At 42.1% G+C, this 20701-nt stretch overlaps 1 protein-coding gene across 4 annotated transcripts in view; it reads right to left on the reverse strand.

The window, feature by feature from the left end:
* The window catches only part of PIKFYVE (phosphoinositide kinase, FYVE-type zinc finger containing), a 284611-nt gene that overhangs the window by 25333 nt on the left and 238577 nt on the right, over nt 1-20701 (reverse strand). For all 4 annotated transcript variants that reach the window (XM_073646326.1, XM_073646322.1, XM_073646325.1 and 1 more), the window contains 2 exons: nt 15904-16080; nt 9983-10086 (listed from right to left, as the gene is read on the reverse strand). In XM_073646326.1, coding sequence (XP_073502427.1) covers nt 9983-10086; nt 15904-16080 — 281 coding nt within the window. The remainder of the gene's footprint in view (nt 1-9982; nt 10087-15903; nt 16081-20701) is intronic.

The following is a 20701-nucleotide window of genomic DNA, read 5'->3' on the forward strand; positions in this document are numbered from 1 at the left end:
AATAGTCCCCTTAGGAGACTTGAAGCTGCGATCGTCTGATTGCCTGTGCTATATATAGCAGTGATCCACCGGCGGTACATGAATAAATCAGCTGTCATGTGCGGAACCCGCAAAGTCAGGGAAAGTGCATATGATGTAAATATAAGTCACATGTCGTGAACGGGATAAATGATATCTCCAAGAATGAAATAAAATGGCCTCCATCACATAATACAAACAGCAGCCTGTCGTTATTATGTGTTAGGACGGTATGTAGTAAGAAGAAACACAGTTTCTGACACCCGTGTCTCAACTGACAGGGGAACTGTATCATAAGCGCACATACTGGTGAGCTGCTGGAGAATGGCTGTGACAGGTGAAGCAATAAATCTTCTCTTCAGATGAGCAAACACAAAGAATTTTTTTCTTCAGCCAAAGTCAACAGAGGAGCAGATTTATTTATTTTCTTGTTACAGCCCTTCTTCGGCAGCTCACTTGTTTGTGTGCTTACGATACAACTCCTCTTTGAATTGAAACACAGGTCTCAGGAACTGTGCTTCTTCAGACTGCAGCCCGTCCTCATACATGACCAGCATGGGCTGCCGTTTGAATTACGTAATGGAGACCATTTTATTACATTCTTGAAGAACCCCTTTAAATCATTTTGGCACAACTGTGGATGCATACTTTGGGTCATTATCCATGTTGATGACCCATTTGCACCCAATTTCTTACCTGATGGTGTGGCTTCAGGATCGCCACATAATTTCCCTTTCTCATAATGTCATCTTTTTTGTGTAGTGCACCAGTCCCTTCCGTAGCAAATCACATAATATTAGACTGTCACGCACGTGCTTAATGGTTGGGATGATTTATTTGCTTGCAAACCTTATATTTTTTCTTGCATACCTAACGAACAGTTTCATTTCTACTTCATCAGACCTGAGGACATTTCTCCAAGAAATAAGATATTTGCCCCCCATGTGCAGATGCAGACTGTAACCTGGCTTTTTTATGGCTGTTTTGGAGCATTGGCTTCTCCCTTGCCTATCAGGTCAGGATGATATATAAGGCACATTTTAGTGTTGACATCGAAACTTTTGTACCCGTTTCTTCCAGCATTTTTACAAGGTCATTCATCTCTGGGAGATATAATGTGCCTCCTTCTTAAATTGTATAATGGTTATGTATTCCCATTCTGTTTAAACTTGCAGATTATCATTTCAACAGATGAGCGTGGCATCTTCAGGCATTTGGAAATTGCTCTCAAGGATGTACTATTTATGGTAGTCCACAATTGTTTTTCTGATACTAATTTATTTCAATTTTCCCATGAAAAGAACAAAAGCAGATAGGCCTTGAAGGAAAGTTAAAATGCCACATGTACACCTCCAATTATCTCAAATGATGTCAATTAATCAAAAGGCTTTGTTTACAGGAATTTTTCAGCCTATTTAAAGGCATGATCACTTTCTGATCACTTTCGTTTATGTACATCTCTGCCCCACAGTAATATTATTAATGTGCCTAAATAGTGGAAACCCCCCACAAGTGACTCAATTTTGAAAATTAGACCCCTGAGGGAATTTATCTAGAATTGTAGTGAGCACCTTGAACCCTCAAGTGCTTCACAATGGAAAAAATCCCATTTTTCCACAAAAATGTTTTTTAGCCCCATTTTTTTTTTTTTATTTTCAAAGGGGTATCTGGAGAAAATGGACCCCAAAATTTGTTATGCAATTTTTCCTGTGTACACAGATACCCCACATGTGGTCGAAAACTACTTTTGATGCACAGTGCAAAACTCAGAAGGCAAGAAGCACCTTATTGGAGTTCAGATTTTGCTGGGCTGGTTTGAGAGTGCCTGGTGTTGGTAAGGCTGTTTTTTTCTGTGTTTTTCTGAATTCTTGTCCTTTTTTGTGAGATGCTTTTAATTTTAGTGTAGGGACTCTCAAGTTATGAGGACCCTTGGCACGGGTCGCGAGCTTGCATATTTTGGCCAAAATATCGACTAATACCTCATGTAATGTATTTATCTTACACATTATTTTTCATTTTTTTATTGCACATTTTTCATTTTTTGCAGGATGCGGCAAGGCCCTTTATTGATGGTTGGGTGAATGGAGGTGTCTGTCCTGTGGGGTGCACGTATATAGTGCCGGGCAGCCCACTCGATTTAAAATTCTGTACGTCATTAATAGGCTGTAAGCCAGACACTGTGCACCACAACTATCTGTGTGACTGGTGTCCTATACAAGCTGCGGTGATGTGCATTATAATACTATACAGCCACTCAGATATCTGCCAATTCATGGAGGGGGTGGCTGTTGCATCAGTATTTCACACCTGTGCTGCCCCCGCCTTTATCATGGGGGTCTGCCGCATCCTGCTTGTGCTTTGGTAATCTGACATGGTGTTGGTAAGGCTATTTTTTTTCTGTGATGTTTTTTTGAATTCTTGCCCCATTCTGTGAGATTTTTACCACCAAAAGTTTGTTTTAGCCCCAGAATTTACATTTTTACACTGGGAAATGGGTAAAAATGGCACCAAAATTTGTCCCACAATTTCTGCTGAATGCAGAAATTGCAGAAATACCCTATATGTGGCTGTACAGTACTGCTTAGCCACACGGCGAGACTCGGGAGGGACGGAGCGTTATTTGCCTCCTGGAGCGCAGATTTTTCTAGAATAGTAGCAGACTCCATATACACAGCTCCTAAGAGCAGAATCCCTCAAGTGACCCCAATTTTGGAAATTATACCCCTTTGGGCATTTATCTACAGGTGTACATGATTTTGACTCCATGGCTGTTTTCCAGTAGCAAGCAGCAGTGGATGTTACGGAGTGAAAATTACAAACTGCCGTTGTAGTGACCAGTACGTTAATTAAGTGGTCTTTCATCGCTACAGAAATGCCTAACATGTGGATGCTAACTGCGGTTTAGGCACCCTGTGGAGCTCAGAAGGGAGGGGCGGCATTTGGAGGGCAGAATTTGCTGAATTTCTTTTGGGGGGCGCTTTTCCAGAGCCTTTGTACTACCAGTAACGTGGAAGTACATACATATACACACAGATTATATATATACATACATACACACACACACAAATACATACACACACAAAACACACAAACTAGCTTTTAAACCTGTTCTACACCCTGGTGGCGAGCATTTTTATTGGTATGTGCTCCCCTATCCTCATTCTATTATGTGCGCCCCCCTCCTGGTCCCCTATCCTGGTCCTTCCTCCTGTTATGTGCTTGCCCATCCTGGTCCCCCCATCCTGGTATATGCTCCCCCATCCTGATCCTTCCCTTCTGGTTTATGCGTCCCCATCCTGGTCCCCCATCCTGTTATGTGCTGTCCACCCTGGTCCCCTATCCTATTATGTGCTCCCCCATCCTGCACCCCCATCCTGTTATGTGCTCCCCCAACCTATGCCCCCATCCTGGTAAATGCTCCCCTATCCTGTGCCCCCATCTTATGTGCTCCCCCATCTTGAGCCCCCATCCTGCGCCACCATGCAGGTATATGTTCCCCAATCCTGCTTTCGCTTTGTGCTCCCATATCCTGGTATATGCTCCCCCATCCTTTTATTTTAGCCCCCATTCTGGTCCTTCCTCCTGGTATATGCTACCCCATCCTGTGCCACCCTTCTGGTCCCCTATCCTGGTATATGCTCCCCCATCCTTGCGCCCCCATCCTGCAATATGCGCCCCTATCCTTAACCCCCCTACTCTTATGTGCTCCCCCATCCTGCACCCCCATTCTGGTCCCCTATCCTGTTATGTGCTCCCGCATCCTGGTATATGCTCCACCATTCTTGCGCCCCCATCCTGCTATGTGCTTCCCCATACTGTTATGTGCGCCTCCATCTTGCTTTGTGCTCCCACATACTGTGCCACCATCCTGATATCTGCTCCCCCATCCTGCGCCCCCATTCTGTTATATGCTCCCCCATCCTGGTATATGCTCCCCTATCCTGCGCCCCCACGCAGGTATATGCTCCCCAATCCTGTGTCCCCATCCCGTTATGTGCGCCCCCATCCTGGTATATGCTCCCCCATCCTTCCATCAAATCAATAAAAAAAACACTCCGACTCACATTTCCATCGCTCCACTGCATCGCCTGTGTTATTTTACTAAAATGGCGCCGGAATCAGCGCCTGTCTAGCGCGCTATCCGGCGCCATTTAAGTAAAGACACATTTGCTATTTTGTTGAAGACACACTGCAATTATATATTCACTAAAATGGCGCAGGATAGCGCGCTATGCGAATGCGCCAATTCCGACACCACACTCCTCCCCCAGCCCGAACAGAGGCGCTGCGGCAACACTCTTCCCGGTCAGGTATGTGCTTATGGCGCCGGATATCGCAGTATGCATGGGCACCATTGTCTGGGATGTGGATATATTCCCTCTGTCTGGGGCCACACTGCACAGGCGCATTGAGCAGGCGCAGTCTATAAAGGCTTCGGACAGACTGACACATATATATACAAGTGCATCTCAGTAAATTAGAATATCAGCAAAAAGTTAATTTATTTCAGTTCTTCAATATAAAAAGCGAAACTCATTATATAGAGTCATTACAATTAGAGTGATCTATTTCAAGTGTTTATTTCTGTTAATGTTGATGATTATGGCTTACACGCAATGAAAACACAAAACTAATTACCACAGTAAATTAGAATACTTTATAACAACAGCTTGAAAAATGTTTTTAAAATCCGAAATGTTGGCCTACTGAAATGTATGTTCAGTAAATGCACTCAATACTTGGTCAGGGCTCCTTTTGCATCAATTACTGCATCAATGTGGCGTGGCATGGAGGCGATCAGCCTGTGGCACTGCTGAGGTGTTATGGAAGCCCAGGTTGCTTTGATAGCAGCCTTCAGCTCATCTGCATTGTTGGGTCTGGTGTCTCATCTTCCTCTTGACAATACCCCATAGATTCTCTATGGGTTAAGGTCAGGCGAATTTGCTGGCCAATTAAGCACAGTGATACTGTTGTTTTTAAACCAGGTATTGGTACTTTTGGCAGTGTGGACAGGTGCCAAGTCCTGCTGGAGAATGAAATTTCCATCTCCAAAAAGCTTGTCGGCAGAAGGAAGCATGAAGTGCTCTAAAATTTCCTGGTAGTCGGTTACACTGACTTTGATCTTGATAAAACACAGTGGACCTACACCAGCAGATGACATGGCTCCCCAAACTATCACTTATTGTGGAAACTTCACACTAGACCTCAAGCAGCTTGGATTGTGTGCCTCTCCACTCTTCCTCCATACTCTGGGACCTTGATTTCCAAATTAAATGCAAAATTTACTTTCATCTGAAAACAACACCTTGGACTACTGAGCAACAGTCCAGGTCTTTTTCTCCTTGGCTCAGGTAAGACGATTCTGGCATTGCCTATTGGTCATGAGTGGCTTGACACAAGGAATGCGACACTTGTAGCCCATGTCCTGGATACATTTGTGTGTGGTGGCTCTAGAAGCAATGACTCCAGCAGCAGTCCACTCCTTGTGAATCTCCCTCAAATTTTTGAATGGTCTTATCTTAACAAGTGCTTGTGCACCTTTTTCTACCACTCAACTTTCCATTAATATGCTTGGATACAGCACTCTGAACAGCCAGCTCTCCACTCTTCCTCCAGACTCTGGGACCTTGATTTCCAAATGAAATGCAAAATTTACTTTGCATTTACTTAGTGTCAATGACTGCCTTCTGGACATCTGTCAAGTCAGCAGTCTTCCCCATGATTGTAGAGCCTACTGCAACAGACTAAGGGACCTTTTTAAACGCATCAAAAGCCTTTGCAGGTGTTTTTTGTTAATTATTTTAATTTAATGAGATAAGGACTTTTGTGTTTTCATCGGCTTTAATCCATAATCAACATTAACAGAAATAAACACTTGAAATAAATCACTCTGTTTGTAATGACTCTATATAATATATGAGTTTCACTTTTTGTATTGAAGAACTGAAATTAACTTTTTTATGCTATTCTAATTTAGTGAGATGCACCTGTGTGTGTGTATATATACACTGCTCAAAAAAATAAAGGGAACACTTAAACAACACAATGTAACTCCAAGTCAATAATACTTCTGTGAAATCTCTGTCCAGTTATGAAGCAACACTGATTGTGAATCACTTTCTCATGCTGTTGTGCAAATGGAAGAGACAACTGGTAGAAATGATCGGCAATTAGCAAGATACCCCCTATAAAGGAGTGGTTCTGCAGGTGGCGACCACAGACCATTTCTCTGTTCTCATCCTTTTTGGCTGTTGTTTTGGTCACTTTTTCATTTTGCCATTGCTCTCACCTAGAGGTACAGTAGCATGAGGCGGTGTCTACATTACAACCCACAGAAGTTGCTCAGGTAGTGCAGTTCATCCAGGATGGCACATCACTGTGAGATGTGGCAAGAAGGGTAGCTGTGTCTGTCAGCACAGTGTCCAGAGCATGGAGCAGATATCAGGAGATGTGGAGGGAGCCATAGGAGGGTAACAACCCAGCAGCAGAACTGTTACCTCCTCCTTTGAGCAAGGAGGAACAGGAGGAGCACTGCCAGAGCCTTGCAAAATGACCTAAAGCAGGCCACAAATGTGCATGTGTCCGCACAAACGGTTAGAAACCGACTCCATGAGGGTGGTATGAGGGCACGATGTCCACAGATGGGGGTTGTGCTCACAGCCCAACACCGTGCAGGACGCTTGGCATTTGCCACAGAACACCAGGATTGCAAAGTCGCCACTGGCGCCCTGTGCTCTTCACAGATGAAAGCAGGTTCACACTGAGCACATGTGACAGACGTGACAGAGTCTGGAGACGCCATGGAGAGCTATCTGCTGCCTGCAACATTGTCAGCATGGCCGGTTTGGCAGTGGGTCAGTAATGGTGTGGGATGGCATTTCTTTGGAGGGCCGCACAGCCCTCCATGTGCTAGCCAGAGGCAGCCTGAATGCCATTAGGTACCAAGATGAGATCCTCAGACCCCTTGTGAGACCATATGCTGGTGCGGTTGGCCCTGGGTTCCTCCTAATACAGGACAATGCCAGACCTCATGTGGCTGGAGCGTGTCAGCAGTTCCTGCAAGATGAAAGCATTGAAGCTATAGACTGGCCCGCCCGTTCAACAGGTCTGAATCCGATTGAGCACAGCTGGGACATCATGTCTCGTACCATCCACCAATGTCACGTTGCACCACAGATTGTCCAGGAGTTGGCGGATGCTTTTGTCCAGGTCTGGGAGGAAATCCCACAGGAGACCATCCGCAACCTCATCAGGAGCATGCCCACGCATTGTAGGGAGGTCATACAGGCACGTGGAGGCCACACACAATACTGAGCCTCATTTTGACTTGTTTTAAGGACATTACATCAAAGTTGGATCAGCCTGTTGTGTGTTTTTCCACTTTAATTTTGGGGGTGACTCCAAATCCAGGCCTCCATTGGTTAATAAATTTGATTTCCATTGATGATTTTTGTGTGATTTTGTTGTCAGCACATTTAACTTTGTACAGAACAAAGTATTCAATGAGAATATTTCATTCGTTCAGATCTAGGATGTGTTATTGGAGTGTTCCCTTTTTTTTTTTGAGCAGTGTATATCTCTAGTACTTTGTAATAAATCGACTCTGAAATGTCTCGTCAGTGTCGTAATAGTCGTGACACTTTGTTACATTTGCGGTGAGTACACTCTGAAAAGTCAGAGAAGATACATAAGTCCATTCATCAAGAAAGCATATGAACTATATTTTGGTTGCACAATTAGGGACCAAGATAAGTCTTGGGCACCTCATATATGTTGCACTTCTTGCTCTGTCAATCTAAGACTCTGAATAATGGGACTGCGATCTTCAATGCCATTTGCTGTCCCAATGATATGGAGGGAGCAGAGGAATCACATTAGTGATTGTTAATTCTGTATTACAAATGTGTCTGGGTTTTCAGCAAAGACAACGAAATTCATAGACTATCCTAACAGTCCATCAGCCATGCGACCAGTACTTCATGATGATAGTCTCCCAGTTCCTAAGCCACCCGAAGTATGGACGCTCGAGGAAGATGACGACGAAGCAACAATAGAGGTGTCGGCAGAAAAGGAGATTTCTGCTGATCCAGACTTCGAACCATCAACATCCAGTGAGCCATATCTTCTCTATGACAAGCTGACCTAAATGACCTGGTGAGGGATTTGAACTTATCAAAGAGGCAGGCAGAATTACCAGGATCAAGGCTGCAAGGATGGAATCTGTTGTCACCAAGAATGAAAATTTTGGCATTTCGTAGTCGTGAAGAAGATCTTACAAAATTCTTCAGTCAGGTTGATGATTTAGCTTTTTGCCATGACATCACAGGTTTGTTTTTTCAGCTAGGATGTGAACATGACCCAACAGAATGGTGACTGTTTATTGACTCATCCATCAGAGGTCTGAAGGCAGTTTTATTACACAATGGCGATATATTTCCTTCTATACCAGTAGGATATGCTGTGCATATGAAAGACTTATGAAAACATGCAGTTACTGTTGAACCACATTCATTACTGCAATTACAACTGGAATATATGTGGAGATTTGAAGGTAGTTGAATTCTCCTTGAAATGCAACTTGGCTATACCAAGTACTGCTGCTTTCTCTGTGAATGGGACAGTCGTGCGAGAGATCAACACTGTCAGAAAGGACTGGCTACTATGTGCAAAACTGGTTGCTGGGCAAAAAAATATAAAACATGATACGCTTGTAGATCCGTCAAAGATATTTCTTCCTCCTCTACACATAAAACTCGGGCTAATGAAGAACTTTGTTAAGGGACTGAACAAGAAAGCTGAGGCATTTTGTTACATGCGACAGAAGATTCCACGCATCAGCGATGCAAAGATTAGAAAAGGAATTTTTGCTGGCCCACAGATTAGAGAGATAATGAAAGACAGTCACTTTTATGGCCTTCTCCAATGCACTAAAAAAGTTACATGCACAGCCTTAAAAATGTGATTTATAACTTTCTTGGCAATAGAAGAGTGTCGAACTATGTCCAACTGGTGGAAAACATGCTCTCTGTGTTCAAATCGATGGACTGTAACAGGTCATTGAAAATACATTTTCTGCATTCCCACTTGGACTTTTTCCCTAACAATCTTGGATCTGTTAGCGATGAACATGGTGAAAGGTTTCATCAAGACATTGCAAAGATGGAGAAACGATACCAGGGCAAGTGGAGTTCTTTGGTGCTGTCTGACTACTGTTGATATCTGATTTGTGATTCGCCAGTCGCTGATTATAAGCGAAAATCAGCAGCAAAAATTTTTAATTCTTTATATTTACTGCTGATATAGTTTACAGCTCAATATGCTGTCTTTTTCATTATGACTTTAATTAAGTCATAGTGTTATTATATATATGTATGGCGATCGAGGGGTAGTGATATGCTAAATTTTTAATTTGCTGTATCTTAAAAACCCTACGTTATAGATATTGTTGGCTTAATATTCTTGTTCAGCATTGTGAAATCTATATGAATCACCCAAAACTAATCGAAGAGACAAAAAAATTATAAAAGTTTGTTGTACAGTGTAATCATAGGGAGAGTTGGATTTTACTCCAAAAAAACCTTTGGTCTCTAAGGAATCGATAACTGGCCTCAGTGACTCTTAAAGAACAAACTGGAAGAGAAAAACAATTCCAGGTAGCGTGTTATTGCTCTCTCGAAGATTTGCAATTAAGAGTTTTGTAGAACAAGTCATGTGTGAGAATAGACCTGTATTCGGCCACATGTGACACTGTACAATGATCAGGCTGCCTCACATTTACTACCAGCATGGTACTACAGACTGAGGGCTCCGGTGAACAATAAGCCGGAGACAGAGGCCTGCTCTACTACGCTGCATACGTTCTGTTGCACAACAAACACCCTCCATATTCTTAGACGCCTCAGACTTTCCTTGATCACTTAGGATTTGAAATCAGAACCTTTTAACAGAACCCAGGAGGTCGTACCTTCATTTGTACAGCGTTAGTGATGTATGTGAAGTAGTGTGGAGCAAAGTCAAGAAACGATTGTACTTCGAGGCGAGGCATCTGTTTCAAAATAAATCTGTCATCTGTGGGGAAAAAGGAAAGCAATTAATTTGTACCACACAAATGTCCACAAAAATAATGACAAACTTACACCAGTAGTAACATACAGTCCTATTACAAACATACAAATTGCAATCGCAAAGGTGACATCCAATATGGCTGCACTTACTGTTATTTTATAAATAAGCATTGATGTATATTAATATGACAGATGAACTGTAACCTGTCTATTAGTGCCGTGTGTTACCTTTGAGTCTTGAGCAATATGAAGCAATTGCTTTACAGGATCCTTAAAGGGGTTGATCAGCACTAAATTATTTTTTAACTATAGGCCAAAAAACTAACGGGCAGGTAGTTCTAAGAGAGGCCATCCGGCAATGGCTCAGAGCTGTTACCAATCAGCTGCTCCACGTCAACAAAGCAGCTCTTCTTCATGCAGCCTGCTTTACCGACTGGGCGTGACGGTCGACGTCATGCTGGCTGACAGCCAGCTTCTCGCAGTCATGAAGCGGGGAGCCAGCTGTCAATCAGCATGATATCAGTAGTCAGGCCCCATCAACAGAGTGAAGCAGAAAAGAAGCCACCGCTCTTCTGACATGATCTCAGCGAAAAACGCAGAATCGCTCGGTCTGTGACCACTCAGTGCCACCATAGATCTGTGCCAGGCAGCATAGGCAGGTACTAAACAACTACCTTCGCTCTTAGACCCAGAGAAAAAAAAAATAATATAGTCCTGGATAACCGCTTTAACACATCCAGTGGACTTCAGAACATTTCTTATTTTCTGAATTTCTTCTTTCATATTTGAAGAACCCAGGTAAATGCCTGACAAACAATGCAGTAACTTTACAAGTAAGTCGGCAATTCCTGCAAATCACCAGCTCCTCAATCCTCCATTTAATGTGGTGCTTTGCAGAAAGTTACACACTGAACAATCACTCTCATATTGCTTTACTTTTTCCTCAAAAGAAAGTTCCGACTAGAGTAATAGGATTATACTTGTAGAAAAGAATAATTCCAGCATTCTGAACTTCTTAAAAACACCTTTTAATAAAAATTCATTTAAAAAATGAAAGTATACAACTTTCTAGAGACAAAAAGTTTTAAATCACTATACAAGAGGGGTGTTAATAGCAAACGCGTTTCGGAAAGAGTTCCTTATTCATTGCTGGAGTAATAAGATTATACTATTATGGCTGTGCACCACTGGATTTGCTCTACTGTGAAGACATAGTGGTCTCCATAGTACAATGTGCACTAACAGTGCCACAGATAAGGGTACATGCACACGTTAGTTTTTCCTGGCAGGTGAAATGGACAAGGTTTTCAAGATGAAACCATTTGAAAAGACACTGGCAATTTTTTTCCTAAAGCATTTTTTTGGCGTTTTTTAAACATTTTTGTAAGCTTTTTTGGGGGCGTCTTTTAAGTGTTTTTTTTTCTGCAAAGTCTGCAGAGTGTTTAACTTTATAAAGCAATGTGTAACATATGAGGGTTTTTTCTTGGCAAAGGTGGTCACAAAAAAGCCCAGGATATTTTTTTTAGCTTTCCCTTTGCCTTACATTGTGGAGAGACTTTCAAGCAGAAAATGGCTGAAGAATGGTCAGGTCACTTCTTTTAATCACTCTGTGTTTTTGGAAACTCATAGCTCATAAGCCTGAACATGTGTATAGGCAGTCTTTTTAGACAGAAATTAATATGGATCTGTTCATTCTATTGTGAGTTTCCCCGAGTGCTTTTTCAGGCAATTTTTGGAGCAGACCTGAAAAAAAAATGTTGTTTAAACGTATCCTAAAATTTCTCATTACATGAGAGCAATTGTTCAGTCTTCAAGAAGAGAAGAGATTTGACTACCATGAAGTAATTGAGAATAAAGTCCTCTGCAGTGATAAGGCCAGGGACCACTTTGTAAAAGTCATGCTGATTTTCTGAACAAGAACTTGATGGTATTGTGTTCCTGGGTGCAGTGAGTCCTGGAAGGCCTTGATCACTGATGGATACAGACACACCGGGCCTATCAGCTGGAGATACTACTCTGTTCTTCATATTCATTTTTGAAAATTGTGATTTGTAGTGATGAAATAGTGTCTTATATTCACTGTACACTTATGTTATAGCACGCAGTACATCAAATGCTTGGCTCGGATGTCTAATGGGAGATGTCAGTGCGACGTACATGACACCTCCTGACAGAACGCTCTTGTGTTATCCACCTTATTATCCTGCAATTTATACAGAACTAACATTTCTCAAGAGAGCAGCGCAACCGTCATCTGTCTGTCCTCCATCCGTATGGCAAACATATAATAGATAATGATGGTCTGTACAAGCCGCGAGGGTAGTGTCAAAGTTGAAAACCTGAAAATTAAACCTTTCTAAAATGCAAGAAAAAGTTTATTAGAACAAGGTCCGGTAATGAAGGAGATAGGGAGTCACATATTGTCTGCACACATCAACATCTTCAGAAGCTCTCAATAATGCAGGACAGAGCTGAATAAACATGCTGGTGCCCAATCAGCCCCTCTTGTCAATTTCTGTCCTGATCTGACCCAAGGGGCTCTGCTACCTAGAGGATGAAAGATTAATGGCGCGTCTTTCTGAGCACTGCATGCCGATTCTCTTCTTAGGATTTTGCAGGAGTATAACGCTACGGCTCTCGGAATCACAATCAGCTTAGAAGGAATGCTGCTAAGGATGGGAAGGAAAGGGGGACAGGGAGACCTCCTAGGTTGATCTAGCGTCACCCTGTCTCCCTAACGTCCCTGTATTGGCTCTTCACCAATCGCCGCAAGCTTGCCTCGCCCTGTGTTTCCCTGGCGTATGGCCAAGGCTAGGGAAGGGAGGAGATGAGAACTAGTCGATCTCCACTAAACACTATAGACAACAGGGTACACAAACAAGAGGAAATTGCGTAGCTTTAGACAACTCCAGACAAATGCGCGCACTTCCTCAAGCTCCAGAGAGGACGAAATACTTTTCTTGCTAAAGCCTTCAAAAGTAGTAATGAATATTGCCGGCACCTCCCTCTGAAACACAGCAGATATTTATACTCCCAGGCAGGGTGTTAATTAGCCAGAGGAAGGTAGCTGCTGGGTCCCAGAGACAGCTTCTAAGAAGATGTCTGTAATGCCAAACGTAGAGATCTCCTGCAACCAACTGCAGGGTGACTGTCTGTCACTTCTGACACACCCGTGACAGAATACTGCGAAGGATGGTAAGGAATGCTGCTAAGGATGGTAAGGAATGCTGCTAAGGATGGTAAGGAATGCTGCTAAGGATGGTAAGGAATGCTGCTAAGGATGGTAAGGAATGCTGCAAAGGATGGTAAGGAATGCTGCAAAGGATGGTAAGGAATGCTGCAAAGGATGGTAAGGAATGCTGCAAAGGATGGTAAGGAATGCTGCAAAGGATGGTAAGGAATGCTGCAAAGGATGGTAAGGAATGCTGCAAAGGATGGTAAGGAATGCTGCAAAGGATGGTAAGGAATGCTGCAAAGGATGGTAAGGAATGCTGCAAAGGATGGTAAGGAATGCTGCAAAGGATGGTAAGGAATGCTGCAAAGGATGGTAAGGAATGCTGCAAAGGATGGTAAGGAATGCTGCAAAGGATGGTAAGGAATGCTGCAAAGGATGGTAAGGAATGCTGCAAAGGATGGTAAGGAATGCTGCAAAGGATGGTAAGGAATGCTGCAAAGGATGGTAAGGAATGCTGCAAAGGATGGTAAGGAATGCTGCAAAGGATGGTAAGGAATGCTGCAAAGGATGGTAAGGAATGCTGCAAAGGATGGTAAGGAATGCTGCAAAGGATGGTAAGGAATGCTGCAAAGGATGGTAAGGAATGCTGCAAAGGATGGTAAGGAATGCTGCAAAGGATGGTAAGGAATGCTGCAAAGGATGGTAAGGAATGCTGCAAAGGATGGTAAGGAATGCTGCAAAGGATGGTAAGGAATGCTGCAAAGGATGGTAAGGAATGCTGCAAAGGATGGTAAGGAATGCTGCAAAGGATGGTAAGGAATGCTGCAAAGGATGGTAAGGAATGCTGCAAAGGATGGTAAGGAATGCTGCAAAGGATGGTAAGGAATGCTGCAAAGGATGGTAAGGAATGCTGCAAAGGATGGTAAGGAATGCTGCAAAGGATGGTAAGGAATGCTGCAAAGGATGGTAAGGAATGCTGCAAAGGATGGTAAGGAATGCTGCAAAGGATGGTAAGGAATGCTGCAAAGGATGGTAAGGAATGCTGCAAAGGATGGTAAGGAATGCTGCAAAGGATGGTAAGGAATGCTGCAAAGGATGGTAAGGAATGCTGCAAAGGATGGGAAGGAATGCTGCAAAGGATGGGAAGGAATGCTGCAAAGGATGGGAAGGAATGCTGCAAAGGATGGGAAGGAATGCTGCAAAGGATGGGAAGGAATGCTGCAAAGGATGGGAAGGAATGCTGCAAAGGATGGGAAGGAATGCTGCAAAGGGTGGTAAGGAATGCTGCAAAGGATGGGAAGGAATGCTGCAAAGGATGGGAGGAATACTGCTAAGGATGTTTTGGGCTTTGCTCAAAATGGTTTAACCCTTTCTGTACACAAGCTTGCTTGATATCATTGATTTGGCCGATTTATCTGGCTCCTAAAATTCCTTGGGCCAAGTGTCCTGAATGACACCGGATCCATATCATGCAGATTATTTTATATGAGCAGCTTTCAGAAGTCAAATCCACAAACCCCGATAGGGACCTTATCCCATCACAGCTAATTTTCCTTTTTGCGCTTGGTTTTTTTTCTCCCCTTCTTCTAAGAGTCAGAACTTTTTTATTTCTCCACCAATATGCTGACTTCTTTTTTTGCGCTAGTTTTAAATAATACTGTTTATTTTACCATATAACGTACAGGAAAATAGAAAAAATAATTCCGAGTGTGGCAAAAGGGAGAGAAAAATAAGCAACTCCATTGTTTTTAAGGTTTGGTTTTTATGGTGCAGAGAAAGGAACCAGGCAACATGATTTTCCAGGTCGGTGTGATTACTGCAATGACAAACTTTGATAGGAAAAAAAAAAAGACATTTTCTGAGCCCCAAAACACTTATTTTCCGATTTGCTCAAGCTCTTTACAAGGTGAGTTCACTTTTTATTGATAGTATTCATGCTACATAGGATGTTTTGATCACTTTTAATTGCATTTTTTTGGGGGAAGGGAATAGGGATAGATGAAAAGATGACAATTCTGGCATTTCGAATCTTTTACTTTATTTACGGTGTTAAAGAAGTTAAATATTTTTATTTTGATTGATCTGATTTCATGGATAAGGCAATGAAGAAAATCTTTACTTTTAAGTAGTTTTAAAGGGGGAAAAGGAGGTGAATATAATTTTTGTTATTCTTAATGTTTTCCCTTTTTTAAAAAAGCTTTTTCTCATTTTTTTTGTTTTTCATGTGTCAAAATTGGACTTTAACCGACTGATTGCTAAATAAAGTACTGCAGTATACAGCAAAAGTCATGGTCTTCTATGAAGATCAGCATTCAGCATACCTCAGGTTGCCATGGCAACCCACCAGAAACCCCATAAACATCATGATGTGGGTATGGGATTATGAGCGGCTGAGTGATAGAGAAACAGCAGTGATTACTGCGGGTACAGATGCCGACTGCCTTACAGGCTCCTGAGCCCGCTCCACACACCTGGAGTTTGACGCACATATTTGTCACACCACGTCAGGAAGGGGTTACTTTTTGAAGACGGTCTGGTAAACTTATTACTGTTAACCTGACGTATCAATATGACAGTCAAAATGTTATATGATCGAAACAAAGCCTGTAAAATACATCAGAAGCATTAATTCAATGAGGTCTTTACCTTCTGTTGCATAAAATGCGGCACCAGACTTTCCTCCTCGAGCCTGCCATGGTACACAGTGAGCTAGGGAGCGGATGAAATCTTCTTCACTACTGCCTAAAATTACTTTGCGCATTCTGTGAAACTCTCCAGCATAGTAAATACGGCAGTAAAACTTTGCATTGGCGTCTGAAAACTCTGTATAAGAGGAAGAAAAAATGTTTTACAATGGAACAAAACATTAATGAAACAGAAATGTATATACACATATAGGACACAGCTTATTTATAATACGCACCTCAGGTTCACACAGCAGAAAATGGAAAGACATTTAAAAAAAAAACTTTCCTGGTGGTATAAAGAAGTTTAATGTCACATATTTTAATGCATTAGGTAGAGCTGGGAGGTACCAGCTCTCCTGTTTGTGTATGAGCACATAAATATAAATAGCTGTGCTACAACAACACATGTGCGCGCCTCTGCTATACACTGTATACACACTACCACATTTTGAAGTTTCTTCCAGGCATATGAAGGATCATATGACCTGAAAGCTCCTTTAACTAATCAGGAGCTGATGTGCAGGTTCTGGTGGCCTTCACTTGTGCCCTGCACCAATCAGATGGATCAGTGTCTGGCAGGTGGAGAGAGAACTGTGCTACGGCATAGTTTTTTCAATGATCAGAAAGAATGCTGTGTCAGGTTTCTCCTCAATCATAAGAAACTTTCTCCAGACTATAAGATGCACACTTTTTAATAATATTTTTTTCTTAATAAAAATTATGTCATCTTTCACGATTTTTTATTAATTTTCAAAATGCAATGTGAATGAAAAAAACAGAGAAATCTAAACCAAAATCCTTATTTGGTGTAAGCACCCTTAGCCTTCAAAACAGCATCAATTTATTTTTTAGGTACATTTGTACACAGCTTTTAAAAGGTGATATCCAGGACTTTATAAAAAACAAAAAATGTGGCCAAGCACTAACAGGCAGGTAATTGCTACTTACCTGCCTCTTGTGCAAGGCGCTGTTCTTCCCCGACACAGAGCGGTCACAGACAGCTCCTACCGGGATTCTGAAGCCGCTGCTGAAGGTCACATCTACACACCTGAAACTTATTTTCGGCTCCGCTCTGTAGACGGAGCGTGACTTCTGACGTCATTCTGATTGACAGCCGGATCCCCGCTTCCTAACTGGGGGAGCCGGTGGTGAATCAGAATGACATCATTAGTCATGCCCCATTGCATCGCAGTTGCAGCTGAATCCCCGGCACGAGCGGTCTGTGACAGAAAGGGGTTAATATAGGGCAGAGATTCTAGCATGTCACTCGAGCACTCGTGATACTTGGTGCATACCCCAGCACCCGATGCAAACTCAAGTAGCGAGCACTTGCGCTCAACACTAGTCGCCATATTGTCATCATTTTTTTTCTTTACTTTTCAAAAAAATCCCAACCCCAACACACCCTAACCCTAACCCTAGCACAACCCTAACATTAACCCTAACACTAGAGTTTATTTTTACGCCGTTCCTCGTGCGGTATAAGTGATTAGATGACTTTATTCTTAGGGGCGTGAGATTACAGCGATGCCAGAATCATATCGGGTTTTTATGACTGACATCTGTCACACACTAAAAGACGCTTTTTTTTTGCAAAGACCAGTTTTTGCATCGCCATATTTTGAGAGCTATAACTTTTACATATTTAGGCCAACAGAGTCATGTAATGGCTTGTTTTTTGCGGGATGAGTTGACGGTTTTATTGGTGCCATTTTCGGGCACGTGACATTTTTTGATGGCTTTCTATTTCGATTTTTTGGAGACAGAATAAGCAAAAACCAACAATTCAGGAATTGCTTTTTTTGCTTTTTTTTTTTTTTTTATGCCATTCCGCATGTGGTAAAATTGATAAGGCAGCTTTATTCTTCTGGTCAGTACGTTTACAGCGGTATCACATACATATATATAATTATATATATATATATATATATATATATATATATATATATATATATATATATATATATATATATATATATATATAGTTTTTTTATGCTTTGGCGCTTTTACACAATAAAATCTATTTGATAGAAAAAATAATTTTCTTTGCATCGCTTTATTCTGAGCGCTTTAACTTTTTTATCCGGGTCACCATGACAACCATCGGGACCCAATGCGGGACGCCGGAGAGGAGGTAAGTATTGGCGCTCACCTCCCCTTGCTCCCAGAATGCTGTGATCGACTTCGATCACAGCATTTCGGGGGTTAATGTGCTGGGAGAGGTGCAGGACCGCTCAAAGAACATTGTCACAACTGACACTCGGTACTATTAGCTGACACCCGGTGGCGATCGCGCCCGCACAGCCTCTGTGCGGGTGCGATTGCCAGGGCATATTATTACGTATCCGGTCCAATAGGCCCAGGGCACAGATACGTATTAGTACGCCCCATGTCAGAAAGGGGTTAATGACATTGGCTGCATGTTTGGAGTCATTGTCCTGCTGCAGAATAAATTTGGAGTGAATCAGATTGCTGAGAAATACAGGCAGATACTTATTAATCATACAATACCAACAGGGAGCAATCAGGACACCAAAAAATGGGCAACATTGAGGACTGTAGAATCAGTGGGTAGCCAATAAAACTTAGTGAGGCAGATGAAAGACACATGTTTACTTTTCTTCAAAATTCAAAGATGTCCAGCAGTGCGATCAGCTCAGAGCTGGCAGCAACCAGTTGGGCACAGCTACACCCATCTACTGTTCAGAAAAGTCTGGCCAGTAGTGGTCTTCATTGAAGAATTGAAGACAAAAAGCCATATCTTCTACATGGAAACAAGGCTAAACTATGCATGAAAACAAATGCAGTGAAATGGCAGCAGGTGCACTGTACTGAGGAGTCAACATTTTTAATATTTGGCTGCAACAAAAGGAAGTTTGCCAAAGAGCTTGAGAGCGGTACAATGAGTGTCTGTAGGCAGCAGTGAAGCATGGTGGAAGTTTTTTGCAATTTGGGGCTACGTTTCAGATAATGGAGTTGGGGGATTTGGTCAGGTCTTCAATGCTGGGAAATACATGCATGCACTAATCTATCATACAATACCATCAGTGAGGCATCTGGTTTCAAATTTATTCTGCAGCAGGAAAACGCCCACAAACTTACAATCAATGTGATTAAGAACTATTAGGACCATAAAGAACGAGTCTTGGAAATTATAATATATCCTCAACAGAGCCCTGTTATCAGCATCGAGTCTGCCACAGAAAACATCAGAGAGACATAAGGATTTGTGCAAGCCTATATCCACAGAAGATATGTTAGTTCTCCAAGATGTTTGTAAGAATCTCCAAGATTGTTCAAAAACGGTGTACAAATGTACCTAAAAAAAACTGAAGCTTTGATACGGTTTTGAAAATAAAGGGCGGTCACACCAAATATTGATTTGGATTTCTGTTTTGCTCATTCAAATGAATCAAGTATAGGATCATAAGAAAGAGAGTGAATATACAGTAATTTGCAGAAGAAAAGTGTTTAAATGTGATAATGACCTAGCACCATAAATTTACCTGTGCTTGGTTCTGGGTTTTAAACCTACATTAATGTATATTTAGGGCACAGGCTTAAAAGGGTTGTCAGATCCAAAATGATAAATCTGCAGTCACTGTGCGTTATGTATACTTCTGGGCAGAACCAGTGTAGTGGGCGCGACCTCAAGGCAGAAAGATTACTGTGTCCAACAGTTATTACATATATCAAACTGAAATAGCTGTTGCAAAAACACCAATTTTTATAAAACATTAAGCTTAAGATTAATAGGGGTGCCCAAACTTTTTCATATAACTGTATATAAATATAATATCTGAAAAAAAAAAAAATACAAGTGTTTATTTCTGTTAATGTGGATGATTATGACTTACAGCCAATGAAAATACAAAAGTCATTATCTCAGTAAATTAGAATACTTTATAACACCAGCTTGAAAAATGTTATTAAAATCCAAAATGTTGGCCTACTGAAATGTATGTTCAGTAAATGCACTCAATATTTGGTCGGGGATCCATTTGCATCAGTTACTGCATCAATGTGGCGTGGCATGGAGGTGATCAGCCTGTGGCACTGCTGAGGTATTATGGAAGCCCAGGTTGCTTTGATAGCAGCCTTCAGCTCGTCTGCATTGTTGGGTCTGGTGTCTCTCATCTGCCTCTTGACAATACCCCATAGATTCTCTATGAGGTTAAGGTCAGGAGAGTTTGCTGGCCAATCAAGCACAGTGATACTGTTGTTTTTAAACCAGGTATTGGTACTTTTGGCAGTGTGGACAGATGCCAAGTCCTGCTGGAGAATGAAATTTCCATCTCCAAAAAGCTTGTCGGCAGAAGGAAGCATGAAGTGCTCTAAAATTTCCTGGTAGACGGCTGCGCTGACGTTGGTCTTGACAAAACAAAGTGGACCTACACCAGCAGATGACATGGCTCCCCAAACCATCATTGATTGTGGAAACTGCACACTAGACCTCAAGCAGCTTGGATTGTGTGCCTCTCCACTCTTCCTTCAGACACTGGGACCTTGATTTCCAAATGAAATGCAAAATTTACTTTCATCTGAAAACAACACCTTGGACCACTGAGCAACAGTCCAGGTCTTTTTCTCCTTGGTCCAGGTAAGACGCTTCTGGCATTGTCTATTGGTCATGAGTGGCTTGACATAAAGAATGCGACACTTGTAGCCCATGTCCTGGATACATCTGTGTGTGGTGGCTCTAGAAGCAATGACTCCAGCAGCAGTCCACTCCTTGTGAATCTACCCCAAATTTTTGA

Source organism: Phyllobates terribilis, unplaced genomic scaffold, assembly GCF_046119375.1.
Source record: "Phyllobates terribilis strain yellow unplaced genomic scaffold, ASM4611937v1 Scaffold_9__5_contigs__length_417890890, whole genome shotgun sequence".
Taxonomy (NCBI): Eukaryota; Metazoa; Chordata; class Amphibia; order Anura; family Dendrobatidae; genus Phyllobates; species Phyllobates terribilis.